The sequence below is a fragment of the Drosophila ficusphila genome, unplaced genomic scaffold, assembly GCF_018152265.1.
Source record: "Drosophila ficusphila isolate 14025-0441.05 unplaced genomic scaffold, ASM1815226v1 contig_758, whole genome shotgun sequence".
Lineage (NCBI taxonomy): Eukaryota > Metazoa > Arthropoda > Insecta > Diptera > Drosophilidae > Drosophila > Drosophila ficusphila.
In genome coordinates, this window is record NW_025064700.1 from 301,316 (window position 1) to 325,468 (window position 24,153).

At 36.2% G+C, this 24,153-nt stretch overlaps 1 protein-coding gene across 1 annotated transcript in view; it reads left to right on the forward strand.

Moving 5' to 3' along the window:
• LOC108095392 (unextended protein) overlaps positions 1–24,153 on the forward strand; it is a 63,245-nt gene that overhangs the window by 32,908 nt on the left and 6,184 nt on the right. The window contains exons 5-7 of the mRNA XM_043208876.1: positions 9,312–9,485; positions 9,544–10,189; positions 10,254–10,520. Coding sequence (XP_043064811.1) covers positions 9,312–9,485; positions 9,544–10,189; positions 10,254–10,520 — 1,087 coding nt within the window. The remainder of the gene's footprint in view (positions 1–9,311; positions 9,486–9,543; positions 10,190–10,253; positions 10,521–24,153) is intronic.

Sequence of the window (24,153 nt, forward strand, 5' to 3'; positions counted from 1 at the left end):
TATCTCCTAAGAGAGCAATAATCTGTCTGCGAGATTCCGCGGCAGTTTTTTCAAAATTGCCCGAATTTTTGCGTTTGTGAACTCCATTTCAATCGATTGTAACTTTTTAACGTGGAAGCTAAACAAACTATATGGCATTTTAAAGGCGATACCAATACCTTTCAAACGATATACAGCATTGCCAGATACGATTATATTTGACTTTATAAGGGTAGCGCGAAATTTAAATGCTTAAATTTTTAACTTTATTTGAAAACAAATTTATTTTGCGAAAAAAAATTTCAAAATTGAAAAATCAAAAAAGGGGCGGGAGGGGGCGTTGCTCAGCTGCGGCATTTCGGTGTCCCACAAAAACCGAGTAGATTCTTAAAGTGTACAGTACTGTGCATAAAATGAAAAAGGATCAGAAAAAAAAAATTAAAAATTGCAAAATTTATTAGTTTTTGAAAAAAATATCGATTTTCGGACTTTTTTTCTCACTAATTATTTTCTTAATTAAACAGTTTTCAATATTTTTTGATAATCCTAGTTCATTAGTTAAAGGAAACAATTAGGAACATTTAAAAAAAAATTTTATGACGATTGGTTTACGCCAACGCCTTCAATTACTTCCGTTAGGTCCGAAAACGTGGTTCCGAGATAAACGCGTTTAAAGTTTTGGCTTCAAATGACCGGTGCTCGAAATGAGCTCCATGTAAAGGCCTGTAACTCTTGTAATTCTTCAAATTTTGATCTGAAATTCGTTGAGCACATTCTTAAAACATATATCTATATGAACAGCCAAAAAAAAATCGTTTTTTTTTTCGACACAAGGTGAGAACCTGCCTTAACAAAAAAGCTCGATGTATGGGTGCCTCATGAGTTATCCCAAAAAAACCTTTTCGACCGTGTATCAATCTGCGAATCTTTGTTGCACCGCAATAAACTCGACTCATTTCTGGATCGGTTAGTCACTGGTGATGAAAAAGGATCACATATGACAACATAAAGCGTAAAAGATTCTGGTCGAAGCACGGTGAGTCGTCTAAAACGGTGGCAAAGCCAGGACTGACGGCTCAGAAGGTGTTGCTGAGTGTATGGTGGGATATCAGAGGAATTATCCATTATGAAGTGTTGCCCTATGGCCAAACCATCAATTCTGACCTCTACTGTGAACAACTGGAGCGATTGAAGATTGCACTTGAACAGAAGAGGCCAGCCATGGTGAATCGTAAGTGCGTTGCGTTCCATCATGACAACGCCAGGCCCCATACATCTTTGGTGACGCGTCACAAGCTACGGGAGCTTGGTTGGGAAGTGTTAATGCATCCACCTTATAGTCCGGACATTGCCCCAAGCGTATACCATCTGTTTTTGGCCATGCAAAATTTTTTTGATGGAGAAAAATTGAGTTCAAGGGATTGTGAAAGTCGATTCGCCGAGTTTTTTGCCAGTAGGGACAAGGACTTCTTTAGGAGAGGCATATACAAGTTACCATCAAAATGGCAGAAAATCATCGAAGACAACGGTACATATAGCACTTAAATCGGACAATGCTAACTATGTTAAAATCGTCGTGAAAAATCAATAAAGAAACCGGTATGTCATTACCAAACATCTATATATAAAAAATTTTGAAAAAAATTAATTTTTTGAAAGGTTAGGGGTAGGATAACCCCTTAAGAAGGAGCAATGTATTGGAAGAGGAGGGTAGGAATAGGTGCCCCATCCATCCAATCCAGGCATGCAATGGACTTTCACCATATTTTAGAGTCGCATGTCTTGGCTTAAAACATTCGGAAAGGAAATCAGAGGTTTTGAGGAATTGACACCACATATTGGGCAACACTGAGTTGATGACGTACCAGTTAAAGCGTTCAGTACTTTACCATCAATTAGCTTCATTTGAGTTTTATATTCTATATATTAGGTTGTCAAAAAAAGTCTTGCGGTATTTTCGCTAGTTGGCGCTGAAAGCGCGTAGTTCTTGTTTTATTCTTCGCATCAGGTCATACTATACCTTTTTGGAAAGCTCATTTCACGCACTAACACGTGTTTGATTGATTGTCTTTTCTTTTAAGTCGTTCGTTAGTAATAGCGTCGCAATCATGGAGCAAAATAAAGAGAAAATAGGTACATATTTTACAGTACTACTACAATAAGGCCAAAATGCATCTCAAGCCGCCAATAAAATTTGTGCAGTTTATGGACCCGATACAGTTTCCATTTCCACCGCACAACGATGGTTTCAACGTTTTCGTTCTGGTGTAGAGGTGGTCGAAGATGCGCCACGCTCCGGAAGGCCTGTCGTCGAAAATTGCGATAAAATCGCTGGTCGAAAGAGACCGGCATAGTAGCAGCCGTAGCATCGGTCGAGAGCTGGGCATGAGCCATCAAACCGTTATTAACCATTTGAAGAAGCTTGGAGTCACTAAGAAGCTCGATGTATGGGTGCCACACGAATTGACGCGAAAAAACATCTTTGACCGTATCGACGCATGCGAATCGCTTCTAACTCGCAACAAAATCCACCCGTTTTTGAAGAGTACGGTGACTGGCGATAAAAAGTGGGTCACTTACGATAACGTAAGGCGCAAACGGTCGTGGGCGAAAGGCGGTGAAGCGGCCCAGACGGTAGCCAAGCCTGGATTGACGGCCAGGAAGGTTCTTCTGTGTGTTTAGTGGGATTGGCAGGAAATAATCCACTATAAGCTGCTCCCCTATGGCCAAACGCTCAATTCGGACCTGTACTGCCAACAACTGGACCGCTTGAAGACAGCACTCATGCAGAAGAGGCCATCTTTGATCAACAGAGGCCGAATTGTCTTCCACCAGGACAACGCCAGGCCACACACATCTTTAGTAACGCGCCAGAAGCTCCATGAGCTCGGATGGGAGGTTCTTTTGCATCCACCGGATAGTCCGGATCTCGCATCAAGTGATTACCACCTGTTTCTGTCCATGGCGAACGCGCTTGGTAGTCTGAAGTTGGCCACAAGAGAGTCCTGTGAAAATTGGCTCTACGAGTTTTTTGCCAATAGGGAAGCTAACTTCTATGAGAGGGGCATTATGAAGTTGGCATAACGTAACCAATTTTATGAACAATTGAAAATTCAATAAAAATACCGAAAGACTTTTTTGACAACCTAATATAAAGTCCCTTAGACCGGCGACTTGCATATCCTAACATTCTTTTTCTCGTAGAATATTTTCATGACTTTCCTTTGCATACACAATTTTAATTGGCCTGCGGAATCTTACAGATTGTGGTGCTCTGTACTTCCAAATAATTCTTTGACTTGCATCTATCAGCTGTAGAGGTATCATTGTGGTCACAAATAGGGATAGATCTAGGAAAACAAGGTCTTCTGCTTATACCATATAAACTTTGACCTGTAGATCCATCGAAGACTTTTCGAAATTTCTATTTGAGATGGTCTGCAAATTGTTTTGACTTGTTGAAGTGATGAAAATGTCGCAGCCGCGAACTTTTATTTACATGATGAACGTTGATATACTGCTGTTTAGTAAGTCTATTTTCCAACAAAAATGCCAATGCTTCATCAGGGGTAAGAAGAACATTCACCTGAGATCTGTTGTTCTCTGACACCTTTTAGTGCATTAAGGTGGGAAATACAATTAGAAGGCCTAAAATAAGACCTATCTTTGGGAGTGGATTGCAAGTAGGGAATTAAATGAATCTTAGCGATTCTTTTTGCATGTTATTAGGAAATTATTGAGGAATAAAAGTCAGTCAAGTTTTTTGAAAAATATTGTAATTAAGCCCATTTATGATCAATAATGTGGAGTCGTTTTTTGAGGGATGAACTTTGCGCCGTGCAGTCTCCAGGTCCAGGATCTCGTCTTAAACAAAAAACAGAAATTGGACATTAAACTTAAAGGTACAGCGCACAACATGAATTAATTCCTAATTGAAAAAAAAATTTACATTAAAAAATTTGAGGTTAAAAAAAAACACTTTTCGACTTTGTTCGTAAAAAAAAACATGTTAGAACAAACAAATATGAAAACCCGTTATATTCATGTTGTGGAGAATTTAATTTCAAACATAATGCAAAAAACCGCATTCGATTTAAATAAAATCTATGACCTGTACATTGCATGGCGACTTTGAAAACACGACTTTTCAGTAGAAGCGTTTAAAGTTTACGTTGTGCCATTTCAGCCATTAACACGCTCTCACTAAAATGTGTATTACTTTGAAAATAAGTACCTGACGGCTTTATGCTTTTAAAGGCTTATTCCCAGACATATTTAAAGTACATTAAGCCAAAAAAAATTTTTCGAAAAGAAAAAAACAATTTCCAATTGTATTTCCCCCCTTAAGCAAATCATCCTCTCTAGCCCTCTTGGCTGAGACAAAATCCGCATTTGATTTTAAGGCAGGTTCTCACCTTGTGGCAAAAAAAAAATTGATTTTTTTTTCTTGGCTTATCGTATAGATATATGTTCCGAAAATGTTCTCAACAAATTTCAGATCCAAATTTGAAATATTACAAAAGTTACAGGCCCTTACACGGAGCACCGGCCATTGGAAGCCAAAACTTTAAGCGCGTTTATCTCGGAAGCACGTTTTCGGACCTTACGAAAGTAATTGAAGGCGTTGGAGTTAACCAATCGTCATCAAATTTTTTTAAAATGTTCCTAATTGTTTCCTTTAACTAATGAACTAGGATTATCCAAAAATATTGAAAACTGTTTAATTGAGAAAATAATTAGTGAAAAAAAAAGCTCGAAAATCGAAATTTTTTTTTCGAAAGCTAATAATTTTTGCAATTTTCATTTTTTTTTTCTGATCCTAGTTCATTTTATGCACAGTATTGGGCTGGCAAGAAAGTCATGTCGTTTTTTTTTCAATATTTTCAAAGATGATTTATTTATATCAGGACTTATAATTAATCAATTATGTATTGGCCATTTTGTTCGACCACTAATGACCATCTTTCGGGCAGCTGCATAATTCCGCGCTAGAAGAACTTTTGGTCTTTTCCAGCAAAGAATCGAGGCAAGTGGTTTTCGACAGCCTCATCTGAATCAAAGTTTTTACCATTCAAAGAGTTTTGAAGAAAGCGAAAAAAATGGTAATCTGAAGGTGCTAAGTCCGGACTATAAGCTGGATGTGGTAGCACTTTCCAATTCAGCTCCGTTAATTTTTGCCGAGTGACCAAAGATGTGTGGGGCCTAACGTTGTCATGGTGAAAGACTATACCCTTGCGATTAGCTAGTGCCGGCTGCTTTTCTTTAATTTTTTCCGCCAAATTGTATAGCTGGCGACAGTACACATCTGAATTGATGGTTTCATTTCGTCCCAGCAGCTCAAAGTGCACTACACCCTTCCAATTCCACCAAACAGACAGCATAACTTTCCTCTGATGGATATCGGCCTTGGATGTGGCTTGGGCTGGCTCATCTCTCTTGCTCCATGATCTTTTTCGTTGGACATTATTGTAAACAACCCACTTTTCGCCGCCAGTAATAATCCGCTTCAAAAAAGGATCGTTTTTAATCCGTTGCAGCAGAGAATAGCAGATGTTGATACGCTTAGTTAGGTGAATTTCCTTTAAGTTATGCGGAACGCAAACATCGAGCTTGCTTACGTTGCCAAGTTTCTTCAAATGGTTTTCAGTACGACACACTGAGCTTCTCTGACATCTCCCGCGTTAAATAATTAGATTAAAAACGATTACTAAAAAAAACGACATGACTTTCTTGCCAACCCAATACTGTACACTTTAAAAATCTTTTTGGTTATTGTGTTTCCGATTACCCGTTTTGGTCCCCGTAAGCGGGACACCTTTTTGCCGAAATGTTGCAACTGAGGAACGCGCCCTCCCGCCCCTTTTTTGATTTTTTAATTTTGAAATTTTTTTTCGCAAATTAAATATGTTTTCAAATAAAGTTACAAATTTCAGATTTTTATCTTTAACCGTTTTCTCAAACATTTTTTTTTTTTAAATGTCAATTTTTCGGCCCTACAAGGTGAGAACCTGCCTTAAGTGATCTGTTGAATCTATTTCTGATGAAGTTCGTTTGCTAACTTTTGTTTCAAACGTATTCCAGCCTGTTCATAGTTTTGGCGTTTCTATTTTAGATGGAGATGGATCCGTAAGCTGTTGCTCAATGGTTGTCTGCGAAAGCCACGCTAAGTGCTGAACCTTAAATCTAGACAACATTCGATTGGATTTAGGCAAATATTTTTTGAAGGTTGATATGAATGTAATAACTTTTTCCTCGACTTCGTTAACCTGTAACTTGCTGACTTCATTCACATTACATTTTTCTAAAATCCACTTCTTTAGGGCAAAGGCGTCGCGTCCATTACTCTCCCAAATCTCCAGCAATGTTAAGCGACGAAACTCATATTCGGCTGGAACATGACATTTTTTTCGAAAAGGGGCAAAAACGGGCAAAGGAAATTATTAACGCCCTTGATCAAAAAGTTCCAGACTTTTATTAATAAAATCAAAAATACAAAGTTATTCATCAAAATCAATATTGTATAATAATATTCAAAAGCAATGTCCAACTCCTCTGCCATCTCTCCAATAGTCAATTTGCGGTTTATGGCCATCCAGTTTTTGAATTTGCCGATGTTTTCGTCCGTTTTCGAAGAGCATGGCCTGCCAGAACGGTCATCATCGTTGATGGAATTACGGCCACTTTTGAACCGTGTATGCCACTCGCGAACTGTTGTTAGTTTCAAAGCATTGTCACCGAAACACTTCTCCAACATTTCCAAAGTAGTCAGAACACTAATTTCATTTTTAACACAAAATTTAATGCAAATTCGTTGCTCTTGTTTTCTATCCATTTTTTTAAATCAAAAAAATCGAAGACACGCTCAAAGGTTAATGTAAACAACACAACGTAACTTTGACAAATGTCAATCGATGACGCTGAAAACTGGTGGGAATATAAACAACAGTTCTACCAATCTGGAAAAAAAAATTATTGAAATCGTTTGACTGGGAGCGCCACACGGGGGGCAAAGTCAGGATCTTTTTGATCAAGGGAGTATAGTACCTACTACTGACATTCTGCAGCTCCTAAATAAATTATTATTAACATTACACTGTGCGACAAAATTTAACGAAATGTTTGTTTGAGTTACTTTTTTGATTGTTTTCGGTTAAGGGGCATAAGTTATGCACAAAAATTTTTATGCCACCTTCTAAGTAATAGGATTTCTTTTTTTATGATAAATTTTATGAAATTATTATTATTAAAATATTTAACACAAAATATTATTTTTTTTTTACTTCCAATAAACTATTATTTTTTTTTAAAGTGAAATTTTTTTCTGATTTTTTTTGGATTTTTCAGAGGTATTCTCGCGTAACAAGTTCCATACGTAGTCGCCCAGAGTATAGAGCTGGGAGAAAAAAATTTTAAAGCATTGTTATAAAAGCCTAACGGTATATTTGCTTAATATATTTTAATTAATAGATATTGAACTTGCATAAAACGCTTATAACGGTGAAAAAATATTTTCCCAATATGGTATTATAAGGCTGTGAAATATGCAAAAACACGCGTTTTTGGGACCTTTGAGTGTGCGTAGAAGCTGATTGGCTATTGATATTAACAAATCCAAAAACTTGTATTCTTATTTTGACTAGTAGAAGTGAAAAATAAGAAAAAATCAACTCAAACATTTTTTTGTCGCACAGTGTTATGACACAAAACTAGGCAGTAAAATTAAAAAATTCCCCCTCTCATTATTTTTGCATCGATTTTACGTTTTTCTTCTTCGAGAATCGTGCCGTGCGATATACGGCTGCGCCCCTCGGTCGGTTAAGCGGACTACGCGCGTTTGTTGAAAAAAAAAGTCTAACAGCTATGTATATGATATAGCTACATACAGAATTAACGGAAATAAAATGATAGCTTTGTTGTTTTTCATTAGACAAGCATAATTTTTGGAATATGTATATAGTTTTCTAATGACTTCTAATTTCATCAAAATCGGAAGAACATATCATATAGCTGTCTTATAAAAAATTGTCGAAAATTTAGAAACTTAAGGGGGGCTTCTCATGTAAAATTTAAAAAAATCCTTTTTTTTTTCATAGATCGATAGAATAACGTCTTGAGAGTATATTCCCGAAGTTTTATGACTCAACTCTCAATATTATGGAAAATATGACTGATTGAACGAGCGCGCTCGGGCGCGCTTTGGGTGCTAACTCAAAACTTTAAATCGTTTTTTTCAAAAATATGATTTTAAAAACGCGGTACACGATTACGAAAAAACTACTGAACCGATTTTTGATTTCTAAAAAGTGTTTTGCAGATTATACATTGAACGAGTGCATGAATATCTGAAATTGTGAAAAAAAGTTATTTTATACACTTTTCACCCCAATTCACTTTTTTTTCAAGACGTGATTTCAATATTTTAAAATCGAATTTTTTGAAGTTGCCGACCTTGCTGAATAATAAAAATTTTTGTTTGTATGTTTCCGATGAAAACTTTGGGCTCCACACTGTACCGCAATAAGTCCCTCAGCCGCGTAGAGCCAAACGCGACCTTGAATAAGTCCGCCATTTTGTTTTTTTAAATTTTCAAAAAATGTTTTTCTCATACTTTAAACATGTCTTCAAATATATGCAAAAAATTATTCGTGTAAGTTTTCATTTTCCAAGTGAAAAAAATTCCCAAAAAACAACTACTTTTTGACATGTTACATGAGAAGCCCCCCTTAATAGAAATATTGACACAGCTTCGATGTGGTTTAGCCTTTATGTATTTTGTTTGATATATTTGATGACTGCAAGGGTGCCGAAGCTAGCTTCCTTTCATGTTTTCCGTTTACTTCCATTAATTCTATATAGATTTTTCGATCTCACCTATGGCTATATGATATATTAGTTTCATAACACTTAAATCAGATTTCAAGAATACTAAGAAAACCCCATTAACAAATCATATCAATATGATAAAAAAAACAAGGGCGTAAAATTTGTTTCCCTTTTTTTCGATCTCTCGTATGGGTGCTATCCGAAACAGTCGTCCGATCCGGCCCGTTCAGACTAATATACTAAGTGCAATAATAACACAACATTTGTAAAAGTTTCAGCTAGATGGCGTTTCGTTTAGAACGAGTCAGATGGTGATGATAATCGAGAATAAATAAACTGGATGGGGTCTGAATGGTCTCGGGCCTCAGATTATAACATTCATATTTTGCAAGGATATAAAATATGAAAAGATGTTTAAAAATTGAAGATCGAGCTAACCTACACCCCGCCATTCTCTATTTATATCGGCTTTTTCATTTAATATATACTTTTAAATATTTACATTACAGGCTGTTTGTTCAAGGCATGGACTGGCTATTGGAGCAAAGACCATTTTAATAACAAAAACCGTAATGGCTATAACAGCACCATTGTCCTATCCAGTTTCTTGTATTTTGGATAAGTTATTAGGCGAAGAGATTGGTAATGTTTACAATCGCGAACGCCTAAAAGAATTAGTTCGTGTAAGTATGTTTTGGTTTAATTTCGCAAATCTTGTCATTTACACAATTTATCATTTAGGTTACTAATGATGTAAACGATCTTGATAAAAATGAGGTCAACATAATTTCTGGAGCTTTAGAGCTACGAAAAAAAACTGTAGCTGAGGTAATGACGCATATAAATGATGCCTTTATGCTATCTTTAGATGCACTGCTTGACTTTGAAACTGTATCTGAAATTATGAACTCTGGATATTCTCGTATACCAGTTTATGATGGAGATAGGAAAAACATTGTAACTTTACTTTACATTAAGGATTTAGCTTTCGTTGATACCGATGATAACACGCCTTTAAAAACTCTTTGCGAGTTTTACCAAAACCCAGTTCATTTTGTTTTTGAAGATTACACTTTGGACATTATGTTTAATCAATTTAAAGAGGGAACAATAGGTCATATCGCATTTGTCCATCGAGTTAATAATGAAGGAGATGGAGACCCTTTTTATGAAACTATCGGGTTGGTTACTCTGGAAGATGTAATTGAAGAACTGATTCAAGCAGAAATCGTTGATGAGACGGATGTTTTTGTTGATAACCGTACCAAAACCAGACGAAATCGATATAAAAAAGCTGACTTTTCTGCTTTTGCCGAACGCCGTGAAGTGCAAGCCGTCCGGATATCTCCTCAATTAACTTTGGCTACTTTCCAGTATTTAAGCACTGGTAAACTATTGTTTATATTAAGAATCAAAATATTTAACTTACAAAATAAAAACCTTATTTTCAGCTGTGGACGCCTTCAAAAAAGATGTTATTTCGGAGCCTATTTTGCGAAGATTACTTAATCAAGACGTTTTTCACAATATTAAAACAAAAGGAAAAAGTAAAGAAGACCCAAGTCTTTACATTTTTACCCAAGGAAAATCTGTCGATTTTTTTGTACTTATCCTGGAGGGCCGAGTTGAAGTCACAATTGGCAAGGAAGCTCTTATGTTTGAAAGTGGCCCTTTTACTTATTTTGGGACCCAAGCCTTGGTGCCAAATGTTGTTATCGGTGAGTAAATATGTAGTTTTCAATTTAATTTTTGGGAATATGACTTCAATCGGTAAAAGATAACATTATTTTACCTGTATACAGTAGAATCCAGTTATAGCTACATTCAAGGAACCGACGATATTACGTCGTTATACACGGAAGACGCATTAATCAAAAGGAGCAAAACTTTTTTATACCCTTGCAGAGCAAAGGGTATTATAATTTCAGTCAGAAATTAGCAACGCAGCGAAGGAGCCACCTTAGACCCCATAAAGTATATATATTTTGATCAGCATAACAATCTGAATCGTCTGTCTGTCTGTCCGTCGGTCCGTCTGTCTGTTTCTATGTAAACAAGTCTATCAGTTTTAAAGCTATCTTGCTAAAACTTTCCCAAAAGTTGTGTAGTTATCGTCAGGCGCGGCACAATTTGAAACGAATTGGTGCTCAGTAAGCTATTGCTAAGCTTTATTTTAATATTTTCATGTTTGGATTATATTTTTCGATGAAAAAAAACTTAATTTGAGCCCATCAGGGCCATCTAAATATAATCTACTAGAGGTCCTGTGTCCGCTGCGCTGGTCAACACAATTTAACAACATAATAGTCAATGTTGCAACATTTTTCAAATATATGGAAGTATAGAAAGATGGTGGTTTAACACTTTTCCAGTTTGACTTTTCAACTTGCGCAGCACAATCCAGCCGTTTCTCTTTTAAACTTTAACGCACTGCAATATCGGTATATAGTCGCCATTGGTCCAATATCTAAATTTTCATTATCACTGTAGTTCGCAGTGGGGTCATATTGGAATGCCAAGCGATTTAATGATGTCAATGATCTCCATGAGCTCATTTGTCTTTCTTCGCTTAAGTTTTGTGAATATACTTGTTGCTGGCTTGGATGTCTGCTGCCAATGTTTGCACGTCGTCCTCTAAGCATTTTGGACTATGGACAGAGTGGTGAATTTATCCTCAAATGCACGATCCACATAATTTTCACAGTTCAACTTAAATTGAATAAAAATTTTTTTTTTCACAATTTCACAGTGAACACAATACCCGTTTGTCCATGAAATTAACTGAGCAGAGAACACTAAGGTTTGCATAATATGTGAAAAAACTTAATTCACTTGGAAATGATAAATGAAAACCACAAAAATTGAGTTAAAATGCTATGGTAGCGTGTTTGTCAGTGTGATGACGTAGCAACTTATTTATATGGACAATATTGCAATTTTCTTGCGGATCCCTAATTTTTTTCAAAATAAATTATAGCCTATTTTACTCCACGATAATGTAGCTTTCTATCGGTGAAAGAATTTTTTAAATCGGACCAGTAGTTCCGGAGCCTATTTGTTGCAAACAAACAAACAAATTTTACCTCTTTATAATATTAGTAATCTATACACAAAAAAATATTAAAATAAAGCTTAGCAGGAGCCTTTAAGAATAGCTTACTGAGCACCAATTCGTTTCAAAATTTGCTCCTGCAAAATTGCCTGACGATGGATCTCTGTGCTTCTTGGAGAACTTGCCATTTTTAATGGCACCAAGTGTTGGCAAGTGTGTAAAGTCCGCCAAATGCCGATCCAAGGCCAATTTTAGTTTCATTTGATCAATAATAGCATCAGATTGAAAAAAAAAAAAACGTTTTGAACAAACTGCGCACTGTTCAGTGTACACAAGTGATTACTCACAACTGTCCTATCCAAATAAACGATTTTCAGCATGCAAAAAACCATGCAGCAGTGCAAAAACTCAAATAAAAAAGTGGGGAAAGCAATAATGAAAAAATGTAACTGCATTTTACAATCACAATATAACAGAGATTATAACTTAAAACAAGAAAGGAAGCTAGATTCGGCATGCCGAAGCTTATACACCCTTGCAGTCATCAAATGCGTCGAACAAAATGCATAAAGGCTAAACAACATCGAAGCTAAGACGATTTTTCTATTCATTTTCCATATTTTCGACTATAGATCATATGGGAACTATATGATATAGTTGTCCGATTTTGATCAAATTTAATTCGTAAATCAAGAGTCGTTAGAAAACTTTATATTCCAAAAATCATGCTTATCTGATGAAAAAGAACGATGTTATAATTTTATTTCCGTTATTTCTATATAGATTTTTCGATCTTTCCTATAGCAGCTATAAGATATAATTGTCCGATTTTTATAAAACTTTTTCCTCAATATATAAGGGTTGTTAAAAAACTTGATATCATGGTCGTGGGATAAAAAAAACAACGATGTTATCAATTTATTTTCATTAATTCTATATATATTTTTCGATCTCTCCTATGGCAGCTCAGAGATATAAGTCAGAACGGGCCGGATCGTGGGACTATATCGGATAATTAAAAAAAACGGACAACTATATCATTTAGCTGTCATAGTAAAAGTCGAAAAATTTATATAGAACTAGTAAACCCGGCGAATTCCGTTCCGCCACCAGATGGCGATAGTTGTATGTAAAATTTCGTTTGGTGATTAAAAGATAAAGAACATTTTTTTTGTTTTATGTATGACAAGAAAGGAAGCTAGCTTCGGCAAGCCGAAGCTTATATACCCTTGCAGTCATCAAATATGTGGAAAAAAATGCATAAAGGTTAAACAACATTGAAGCTAAGACGATGTTTCTATTCATTTTTCATATTTTCGACTATAGATCATATGGGAACTATATGATATAGTTGTTCGATTTTGATCAAATTTAATTAGTAGGGGAGGGTGGTGCGATACCGACCCCCTAAATGGCAAAGGCGATAAAGGTGAGAAAAATCTATTTTTCAGTTCAGTTCAAAAATTTACTATGTAGAGGGATCAGTTTACTATACATCTAATTGATTAGTAAGTGCGTAGGTGCTTTGAAGCGTTAGATATTGAGGCAAATATAAAACTCCACTTTTTGGTCGTACTCAAAAGTAGTGGTCCGAAACCGACCCCCTATTTCTTAACAGAAAAATTTAATAACATAAAATAGAATTTAATGATTTTGACGTTTATTAAGAAATATATTGAAGGTTCTTTCCAGAAAATAAAAATTATTGTATGAAATAAAGGACACTGTGATCAATTCATGAAGACTGAGTTGTCCTCTTTCTCATAGTAAGTTTTCGCATTGTTTTCGCGTTGTTTTTCGAAAGCCGCTCGTTGATGACTGTCTCTTCGCTTGCTGTCTGATGTTTTTGCTGTTTCTGTTACTTTTCTTTACTGAATCTTGTTTACTTTTTCATATTTTCCCTCAAAAATACGCTATGACATATTAAGCTGCCAATAAATGGGGGTCGGTTTCGGACCATCACTTCGCGGTCGGTTTCGGACCACCACAACCTTTTCTAATTAACTGCTCGCCATTATTTAATGACGCAAAGAGCGATGTAATTCTAATAGCGTGAATGACAGCTAGGACTATCAACTATCAGAAAACCTTACCCTCCGATTTTTATGCGGAAAAAAAAAACTTTAAAAATATTTAAGCTCAAGTTCAGTAAAGAAAAAAAAACTGAATGTCACAGGCGTTGAAACAAAACAAACGGAAAAATTGCAGTAAAACAAAAGAAGTCAAATTGGCTATCTATCTCCAAAATGTCTGTGTTATAACAGCTTTTCACTGAAGTTACCGACAATTCGGCTAGCATCGCCATCTCTGAGAAACATGGGGGGGGGGGGGTCGGTATGGTACGACCGGTCGGTATGGGACCACTCTCCCCTAATTCAAGAGTTGCTAGAAAACTTTATATTCCAAAAATCATGCTTATCTAATAAAAAAACAACGATGTTATCATTATATTTCCGTTTTTTCTATAAAGATTTTTCGATCTTTCCTATGGTAGCTATAAGATATAGCTGTCCGATTTTTATGAAACTTTTTTCTCAATATTAGGGTTGTTAAAAAACTTGATATTTAAAAAATCATGCTCGTGGGATAAAAAAAGAAAAATATCAATTTATTTCCATTAATTCTATATATATGTAAGTCTTTCCTATGGCAGCTATATGATAGATTTGTCCGATTTTGATAAAATTTAATCTGAAATTCAATAGTAGTTAGAAAACGCCATCTGGAAGAAATCAAGTCGATCTGATAAAAAAGAACGGCGTTAGATTTTTTTCATTTCATTCTCTTGTATTGGAGCTATTCGATATAGTCGGCCGATCAGGCCCGATCCGACTTATATACTGCTTGCAATAGCTACACAACTTTTGGGAAAGTTTCAGCAAGATAGCTTTAAAACTGAGAGACTAGTTTACATAGAAACAGACAAACGGACCGACGGACAGACGTACATACATATTTCGATTCAGATGGTTATGCTGATCTAGAATATATATACTTTAAGGGGTCTAAGGTGTCTCCTTCACTGCGTTGCAAACTTCTGACTGAAATTATAATACCCTTTTGCTCTGCAAGGGTATAAAAAGGAAAATTTTTACTTCATTTTACTATAGTAATGCATTCATTTCAAAAACAAAATGAAAGTGGATCCAAAGTAAATACATACATACATAAAACTACCTAGTTCTTTACTAGTTCTAAGCGTTATACGTGTCCGCGAATTATCCGTTTCATTGAAGTGCTCTTTGGTAAACCACATTTTTTTTTTGGGGTCTAACGTTAACACAAACAAAGCGGTTCCCAACTCGTGAATACGCAATATATAGCTGCCCAATTGAAAAACAAAGATTTTCTAAATTTATCCCGCAAACACTAAGCGATTGGCCTTGCGACTTGTTAATTGTCGTTTGAAGTCAAACGGAAGATCAGTCGGAATCATTGGAATTCGAGGAATTCAAACATTTTCACCTGCGTACACTTTCCGTTAATAATGGTTGCCTCAATCGAATTCGGCATAAGTCTTTTTACCGAAAGTCCAGTCCTGTAAATTTTTGGAAATTAGCTGTAACAATAGACCTTTTGTTCTCTTACAGTGGTGGCCGTAAGTATTTTGTCAAAATAAAAGTGAAATATACTCAAAACCTGAACTTGCTTCTTTTAACTTTTGGTATCAATGGAAATGTAATTCAAATGCCGTTTGAATGATACCAGACTTTTCTCAACTCATTCGATATTTATTGAAAAGGGCAATTTTGAAAAAAAAGGAAAAAAAAACTTTTTGCCTCGGCTTCAAAACTAAAATTATTGGATGCAAAAAGTTTCTTTAAACAAAAATAATAGGAACTGCAAAAAGAATTTTTCAAAAATAATTTTTCTTCTATTTTTTATGATTTTTTGAAGGTGACAATGTCGGAAAAAATTTGTATGGAAAAGAGAACAATATGGCTGAAATGCGTATTTCTAGTCATTTTCAAAAAATCATTAAAAATAGAAGAAAAATACTTATGGCCACCATTGTACGTTGACATTGCTTTCCACGTGTTCTTCTACTGTTTGATTTAATCGACCATAATCAAACCAGTAGCGCATAGTAAGTATGTCGTCCAATATTTTTTGCTCCTCTGAGAAGACGCGGCGTTTCATATGTTTGTAAACGTACTCTTCTGGCATTCACTGTACGACGACCTATGTTCCAACAACGTCGACTTCCAAACATGAGTTTATAATTGCAGAATTTACTCAGTTCTAGACTTATGTATAATTACAAGGTGTGTTCAAAAAGTATCGCGAATTTTCGCGGGTTACCTCGTATAGAATTTTGATTTTTTTGTGGCGTTATGTTGGTACTCATGTCTCTCAACTATGCCGACAAGCTCGGCCATTTTGAATGTTCACTTAATTGTTGACAGCTGCTTTGCTTGCACGTGTTTTGCAACATCTTCGATTTTTACCTATTCAAAAAAATGAATCAAAGAACCTGTATCAAATTTTGTGTGAAAAACGAAAATAAGTGCGGGGATGCATTCCGAATGTTGACTGTGGCATATGAAGAAGCTACCTTGGACCGAAGCAACGTTTATCGGTGGTACAAATGTTCAGAAGGCCGAGAAGATGTGGACGACGAAGAGCGAAGAGCGTGCCGGACACCCGAGCACTTTAACAACAGACGAAAAAATTAATGAAGTGGAGAAAATGGTATTGGTCAATCGTCAAATCACCGTTAGAGAAGTTGCTGAGGACCTAAACATATCGATTGACTCGTGACATTCGATTTTTATCAATGATTTGGGCATGAGACGGGTCGCCGCGAAATTCGTACCAAAATTGCTCAGTTGCGACCAAAAACAGCATCGCATGAACATTGCTAATGAGATGTTAAACTCTGTCCGCGACCACCCAATTTTGCTCCGGAGGGTCATAACTGGTACGACGTGGAAACCAAAGCTCAATCATCTCTATGGAAGCTGCCACACGAACCAAGACCGAAAAAAGCGCGCCAAGTTCGGTCGAATGTGAAAGTTTTGCTGACAGTTTTCTTCGATTGCAGGGGCGTGGTGCATCATGAGTTCTTGCCACAGGGAAGAACGGTCAATAAGGAATATTACTTGCAAGTCATGCGCAATTTGCGCGAAGCAATCCGCCAGAAACGCCCGAATTTGTGGAAGAACAAAAATTGGCATTAATGGTGCTGACACTTAAAATATAATATTCATACGCTATAATATATCTACAAAAACATTTCAAGTCGATATTCCTACTGGAAGTTATTGGCTGCCTTCTCCATACAATACCGACCACTGTGCATCTGTCCAACCCTTAAAAAAACCTACCATTGTGATGGCTTTGATGGCTGACCTGCGTTTCGCATTGTGTTGCACATCCCGCATGTTGGCCTGGGGCGCAAGTCTCGCCAGTTTATAGAACGATGCTTGTGTTGTAGCAATCTGCTACAACGTTGCCCTGTAGTTGCAGTATTGAGTGTTGGTGTGACGCGGAAAAAATGGTAACCTCAACATGTAAATCTAATATTAGGGTATGCAATTAAAACATGGATATTACTACTGTGAGTAAGGCAAATTTATTTTTGAAATTAAAAATCTTGATTTATTCTCGTAAATGAACTTCATCCCTTTCACAACAATCCCATTCCGATAAAATACATTTCTTCCAATGTGTTTAAATCCTCGAAACTAGCCAAATAATATTTTTCCGGTATAGCCATCAGCGCCTTCGATTCAGCTTTTATCTTCTTAATCGACTCAAAACGCGTTCCCCGAAGTGGTCTCTTGAATTTTGGAAATAGCCAGAAGTCACATGGAGTCAAGTAAAGAGAATACGGTGTGTCGAATTCTTGGCGAAATGGTCCCGAAGGACTAGTACAGAATGAGACAGTTTTTGGTACCAAAAGAGATTTAGCTTCTCGTAGGTCCGATCATATCAGTCAACTGACGACTTCTGAGCATTAACTTCTGTTAACGGCGATGGTCGTCTGGAGCGCTCCGAGTCGTCAACACGTTCCCGACCTTCTTTGAAGTCTTTCAACCACTTATAAACATTTTTCTGCGACACGGTAGAATTAAAAGGCCTTCTGCAATATCCTCAACGTTTCCGCAGCCGAAATTTCATTCCGCAAAACAAAAATCGTTTGCCCACCAGTTAAAAATGGTGTTAAAGTTAAATACAAGTAATTTTAATACTGTTTGTGGGGAAGACAACGAAAATGCCACCCTTGGTACAATAACTAAACTTACTAAGCTAAGCTAACATAGGTTCAATTAAATATATTTTATTTGGTCATTGCTTTTTGTATTTTTATGTTATAACTTATACGAATGCAAAATGTGAAATGTTTTAATGTACAAATAAATTGTGCTGAACTGGGTGCCAGCCGAAAGCGTAGCTTCTTTATACAAAGATGCTTAAATATAGCTTAGCTGAATAGATTACGCGACATAGAGGAGATAAAAATGGACAGAGTAGCTTCATTTTAAGACCGCACAAGAAAAATTCAGGTGCGATATTACTTCTGCGGTCTGCTGAAAACAGTCACTAATAGGTAGAAAGTTGGTATGCACATTATCTAATATCTAATATTTTGAATACTACTCAGAACGTCCATTCATATCTAACACAAAGCTTTCAAGCTGCTTTTCAACCGAAATTATTTACAAACATTATACTTGTTGATTACACTGGTCAACAAAAAAATAAAATCGTTTGTTTCCTTTAATTTTTTTTTTTTTTTGTCGTGGGGCGGGCTTTCCAGAAATCACAAGAAATCACTGAAGCTGTTAGCAATCTTCCAGTATTTTTTCATACTCAGGGCCATATAAATACCCAATAACAGACAAAAAATAAAGGAAACAAGACTTGTGTTGACCAGTGTTATCCAGGCCATACCAAATAACTACATTTAATTCCGAATTTGTTTTTCCTGAAGGGTATTCAAATTTCAGTCTTAAGTTTGCAACGCAGTGAAGGAGACAGACCCCATAAAGTATATGGGTGATTCCATATCAGATTTACAGTCGATATTGGGAAATTCGATGAGATATTTTTTTTCATGCTCTTTATCGAAAATAAATCGACACGTATTTTTATACCCTTGCAGAGCAAAAGGGTATTATATTTTCAGTCAGAAGTTTGCAACGCAGTGAAGGAGACACCTCAGACCCCATAAAGTATATATATTCTTGATCAGCATCACGAGCAGAATCGGAATCCGCCTGTACGTCTGTCCGTCTGTCCGTCTGTCCGTTTCCGCGCAAACTAGTCTCTCAGTTTTAAAGCTATCGTGCTGAAACTTTCCCAAAAGTTGTGTAGTTGTTGCACGCAGTATATAAGTCGGAACGAGCCGGATCGGCCGACTATATCGGATAGCTCCAATACAAGGGAATGAAATAAAAAATTCTCACTCTGTTGTTTTTGATCAGATCGACTTGATTTCTTCTAGATGGCGTTTTCAAACAGTTTTTGAATTTCGGATTAAATTTGATCAAAATCGGATAACTCTATCATATAGCTGCTATAGGAGAGATCGAAAAATATATAGAATTAATGGAAATAAATTGATTACATCGTTGTTTTTTATCCCACGAGCATGATTTTTTGAATATCAAGTTTTCTAACCACGTTTATATTGAGAAAAAAGTTTCATAAAAATCGGACAACTATATCTTATAGGTACCATAGGAAAGATCGAAAGATCTATATAGAAATAACGGAAATAAAATTATAATATCGTTGTTTTTTATCAGATACGCATGATTTTGGATTTTTCTCCAATTTGGACAATTTTGATTTTTTTTTTTTTTTTTATCACAATAAATCCTCCAAATTCTTCTGATGAACATACTAAAATTTCAGAATGGTATCAAAATTATTTTTTTGAGTTATAGAATATTCAAGATCATCATGCACGGTCCGCGCGCTCGGTCTCAGGGCGTGCGCCGACCAACGACTCTAACGAGCGTCAATTCGCTTCGCGCGCGCATAGTAAGAATCAATGAAATGAATTTTTAATGCTATTTAATTCTATTACTCAAAATCTAATTTTGATACCATTCTGAAATTTTAGTATGTTCATCAGAAGAATTTGAAGGACTTATTGTGATAAAAAAAAAAAAAAATCAAAATTGTCCAAATTGGAGAAAAATTAATTTGTTGTAAACATTTTTGTGGTGAAAAATTGTTTAAAAAAATTATTTCACGAAAGTTTTGCAAAGAAGAAGGAAGGATGAAATTTTTACTTCCTATACATTTTTTTCTGCGACGTACGGTTATCGAGTTATTGGGGCTGGAAAACGCGACTGTCATCAAAAAAAGGGCAGTTCATCAAAAATTCAAAAAATCATAACTTTGTCAAAAAAATTTTCTGAGCCATATAAAAAAATACGTGTCGATTTATTTTCGATAAAAGAGCATGAAAAAAAATATCTCATCGAATTTCCCAATATCGACTGTAAATCTGATATGGAATCACCCATATATTACATATTCTTGATAAGCATTACGATCGGAATCGAACTAGACTTCTGTGCGTCTGTCTGTTTCTATTGTAAATAGTGTAAATATTGTTTAAGTTAGATAAGGTAACACTATGACATGAATGAAAAAATATCGATAAGAATGTTGATCGATTGAGTATGATGGAGGAGTGTGCGATCATTAACCATAGAGGACTTACGATTGAGCGCCAAGCTGAGTAGACGTGCAAATAATAAAGGAACCGAAAAAAACAAAGTTTACACTATGTACACTAGCCTCTCAGTTTAAAAGCTTTTTTACCAAATTTTTTAAAAGAGTTCTGTAGTGATTGCACGCAGTACATAATTCAAAAAGGGACGGATCGGGCGACAATATCGGATATCTGCCATTTTTTAAAAGAGTTCTGTAGTGATTGCACGCAGTACATAATTCAAAAAGGGACGGATCGGGCGACAATATCGGATATTTGCCATAAGGGAAAACAAAATAAAAGCAAATACTTTTTAAAGGCAAAAGACGCGTTATTATATCGTTTCGCCGGGTGACTAAAAATACTTCGTAAATAGCCGGATTCTATTTCGCGAAAAGACGCTGAAGTTACGCATGGGTACATGTGCTCATGTTGCCTATCCCAGCGGGAAAAAACCTGTGGAAAATATGCTTCTTTCCTCTGCTTTCTTCATACAAGCGGAATGTGGAAAACCTCCTCTACCCCTTCCTTTTCTGCCTTCTCTCCTTGCCAAATACACGGGGGTGACACACAAAAGGCAGGGGTAGAGGAGGTTTTCCAGTGGATCTACAGCTGCTCAAAGCAGGACAAAATCCACTGGATCTACAGCTGCCGAAAGCAGGGCAAAATCCACTGGTTTTTGTCCTGAAAAAACTAGTGGAAATCCACTGGTTTTTGTACTGAAAAAACCAGTGGAAATCCTGCTGCCTAACGCAGGACAAAATCCACTGGTTTTTGGCTTCCCGCTTTTCAGAATTTCCACATGCAAAACAGCAATAAAAAATAATAAATTTTAATTTGGTATATGCATTTATTAATCTATTTACAGTCCAAGGGCCTTATGATAAAAGTATTGTTGTATGTTTTATTTTTTGCCTTAGTGAACGGTGAACGCAGATCATCTTGACATGGGGATGTCTGTTATTGTCGTTTCTGAGTGACTCTGAAAATAAAAACCATAATACATTAATATATTACATATTAATACAAATAATAAATATATAAAAAGTAATGGAAAAAATAGAGAAATTTAGAAAAATAAGTAATAAACATAGTAAAAAGCATGGGAACACAGGGCTGTTGAAACTTATTAAAAATTTAGTGAGTACTTACAAATGCTTCTGGATTGGCTTCGGCATCGGAGTCCAAATGGCCGAGTTCTTCAAATAACGAAATCGGAATGTCCGCTTGCGCACGTTCAGTTTTGCCGTTAATATAAACACAAGGGCCAGAATCCTTGAAGTCGAATCTATTACAAATTCTAAAAAAAAACGTTGTTTGTTTTTGTAAAACTGAAAAATAAATTTAAATAAAAAACTTACTTGACAAAGGCCTCCGGCGGCTAAAATGTAGTTTTTGGAAAAATTCCTATGTTCACCATATCCGTAACACTGAAATAAGGCTATAAAAACAAAAATATTTATGTTTTAACTTACCTTTATCTTGTTTTTTAGAGTTTACTGAACTTTTTTCACTTTTTGCACGAAATTTTATACTGATGTGACCGTGCATCATATAACAATATTCCGAAGAAAGACAATAATTAGTCACAACTTCGTTGTAACTTATGGTCATATTCAGAAACCCACCCCATTTAGCGGTCCGAAATTATTTACCCCTTCCCAACGCCTGCCAAAAGAAGTAGGTTTTCATCTATCCCTACCCCTACGCCTGCTAAAAGCAGTAGGTTTTCCACTGGTTTTTTCAGGACAAAAAAACCTACTTCCCACTTTCCCGCTGGGATGGAATGTATAAAATAGTGTTCTAATTACTAATATCAACGAAAATATAGTTTGTCATAAATAAAGTCAACGTGGAGCGCAAAATCTGTAACCAAATAAGCAAAGCTTGTGAACAACCACAAGGCGAACGTCAGCACTCGTCAATTAGAAACAACGCTTACATAACCATCAGAGAGGAAGAGTTATCAGAACCAACCAACGCACGTTCAGTTTTGCCGTTAATATAAACACAAGGGCCAGAATCCTTGAAGTCGAATCTATTACAAATTCTAAAAAAAAAACGTTGTTTGTTTTTGTAAAACTGAAAAATAAATTTAAATAAAAAACTTACTTGACAAAGGCCTCCGGCGGCTAAAATGTAGTTTTTGGAAAAATTCCTATGTTCACCATATCCGTAACACTGAAATAAGGCTATAAAAACAAAAATATTTATGTTTTAACTTACCTTTATCTTGTTTTTTAGAGTTTACTGAACTTTTTCACTTTTTGCACGAAATTTTATACTGATGTGACCGTGCATCATATAACAATATTCCGAAGAAAGACAATAATTAGTCACAACTTCGTTGTAACTTATGGTCATATTCAGAAACCCACCCCATTTAGCGGTCCGAAATTATTTACCCCTTCCCAACGCCTGCCAAAAGAAGTAGGTTTTCATCTATCCCTACCCCTACGCCTGCTAAAAGCAGTAGGTTTTCCACTGGTTTTTTCAGGACAAAAAAACCTACTTCCCACTTTCCCGCTGGGATGGAATGTATAAAATAGTGTTCTAATTACTAATATCAACGAAAATATAGTTTGTCATAAATAAAGTCAACGTGGAGCGCAAAATCTGTAACCAAATAAGCAAAGCTTGTGAACAACCACAAGGCGAACGTCAGCACTCGTCAATTAGAAACAACGCTTACATAACCATCAGAGAGGAAGAGTTATCAGAACCAACCAAAGCACGTTTGCTTGCAAACAACAACGAATAAATTAATAATATTACTACACTTATCAAGTGAAGCTGCACAGGATTACATGTTAATATCAAAGGAATCGAAGCAACACTCCCATTCAGTCTGACTGGACAGCTTAGTTTATAAAATTAAAACATTGCTTCCACAGAATTTCCATAAAATACTGGAGTCATTGTGCATAGAAGCACGCAGTACGATGTAAAGATTTCATCTTTGAATACTACCTTGATCAAAAAGTTCCCGACTTTTCCACCGTGTGGCGCTCCCAGTCAAACGATTTCAATAAATTTTTTTTTCCAGAGTGGTAGAACTGTTCTTTATATTCCCACCAATTTTCAGCGTCATCGATTGACAGTTGTCAAAGTTACGTTGTGTTGTTTACATTAAGCTTTGGACGTATCTTCGATTTTTCCATGATCTCATATCGGCTGCTGTAACGCGTTCCGCGGAGCGGTTTTTTAAGTCGACTGAACAGGTAAGAGTCGCAGGAACCCAAATCCGGTGAATTCGGTGGTTGTTGGGTCGGATTCAGCCTTGGAAATCATGTCTTTGGCGACCTCAACGCGATCCATTTTTTGTATGAAACTCAGTTCTTTTGGCACCAACTTTGCAGCGACGCGTCTGAAACCCAAATCATTAGCCAAAATATCTTGAACGGTTCCAAAAGCAATGTCCAACTCCTCTGCCATCTCTCTAATAGTCAATTTGCGGCTTATGGCCATCCAGTCTTTGATTTTGCCGATGTTTTCGTCCGTTTTCGAAGTGGATGGCCTGCCAGAACGGTCATCATCGTTGATGGAATTACGGCCACTTTTAAACCGTCCATGCCACTCGCGAACTGTTGTTAGTTTCAAAGCATTGTCACCGAAACACTTCTCA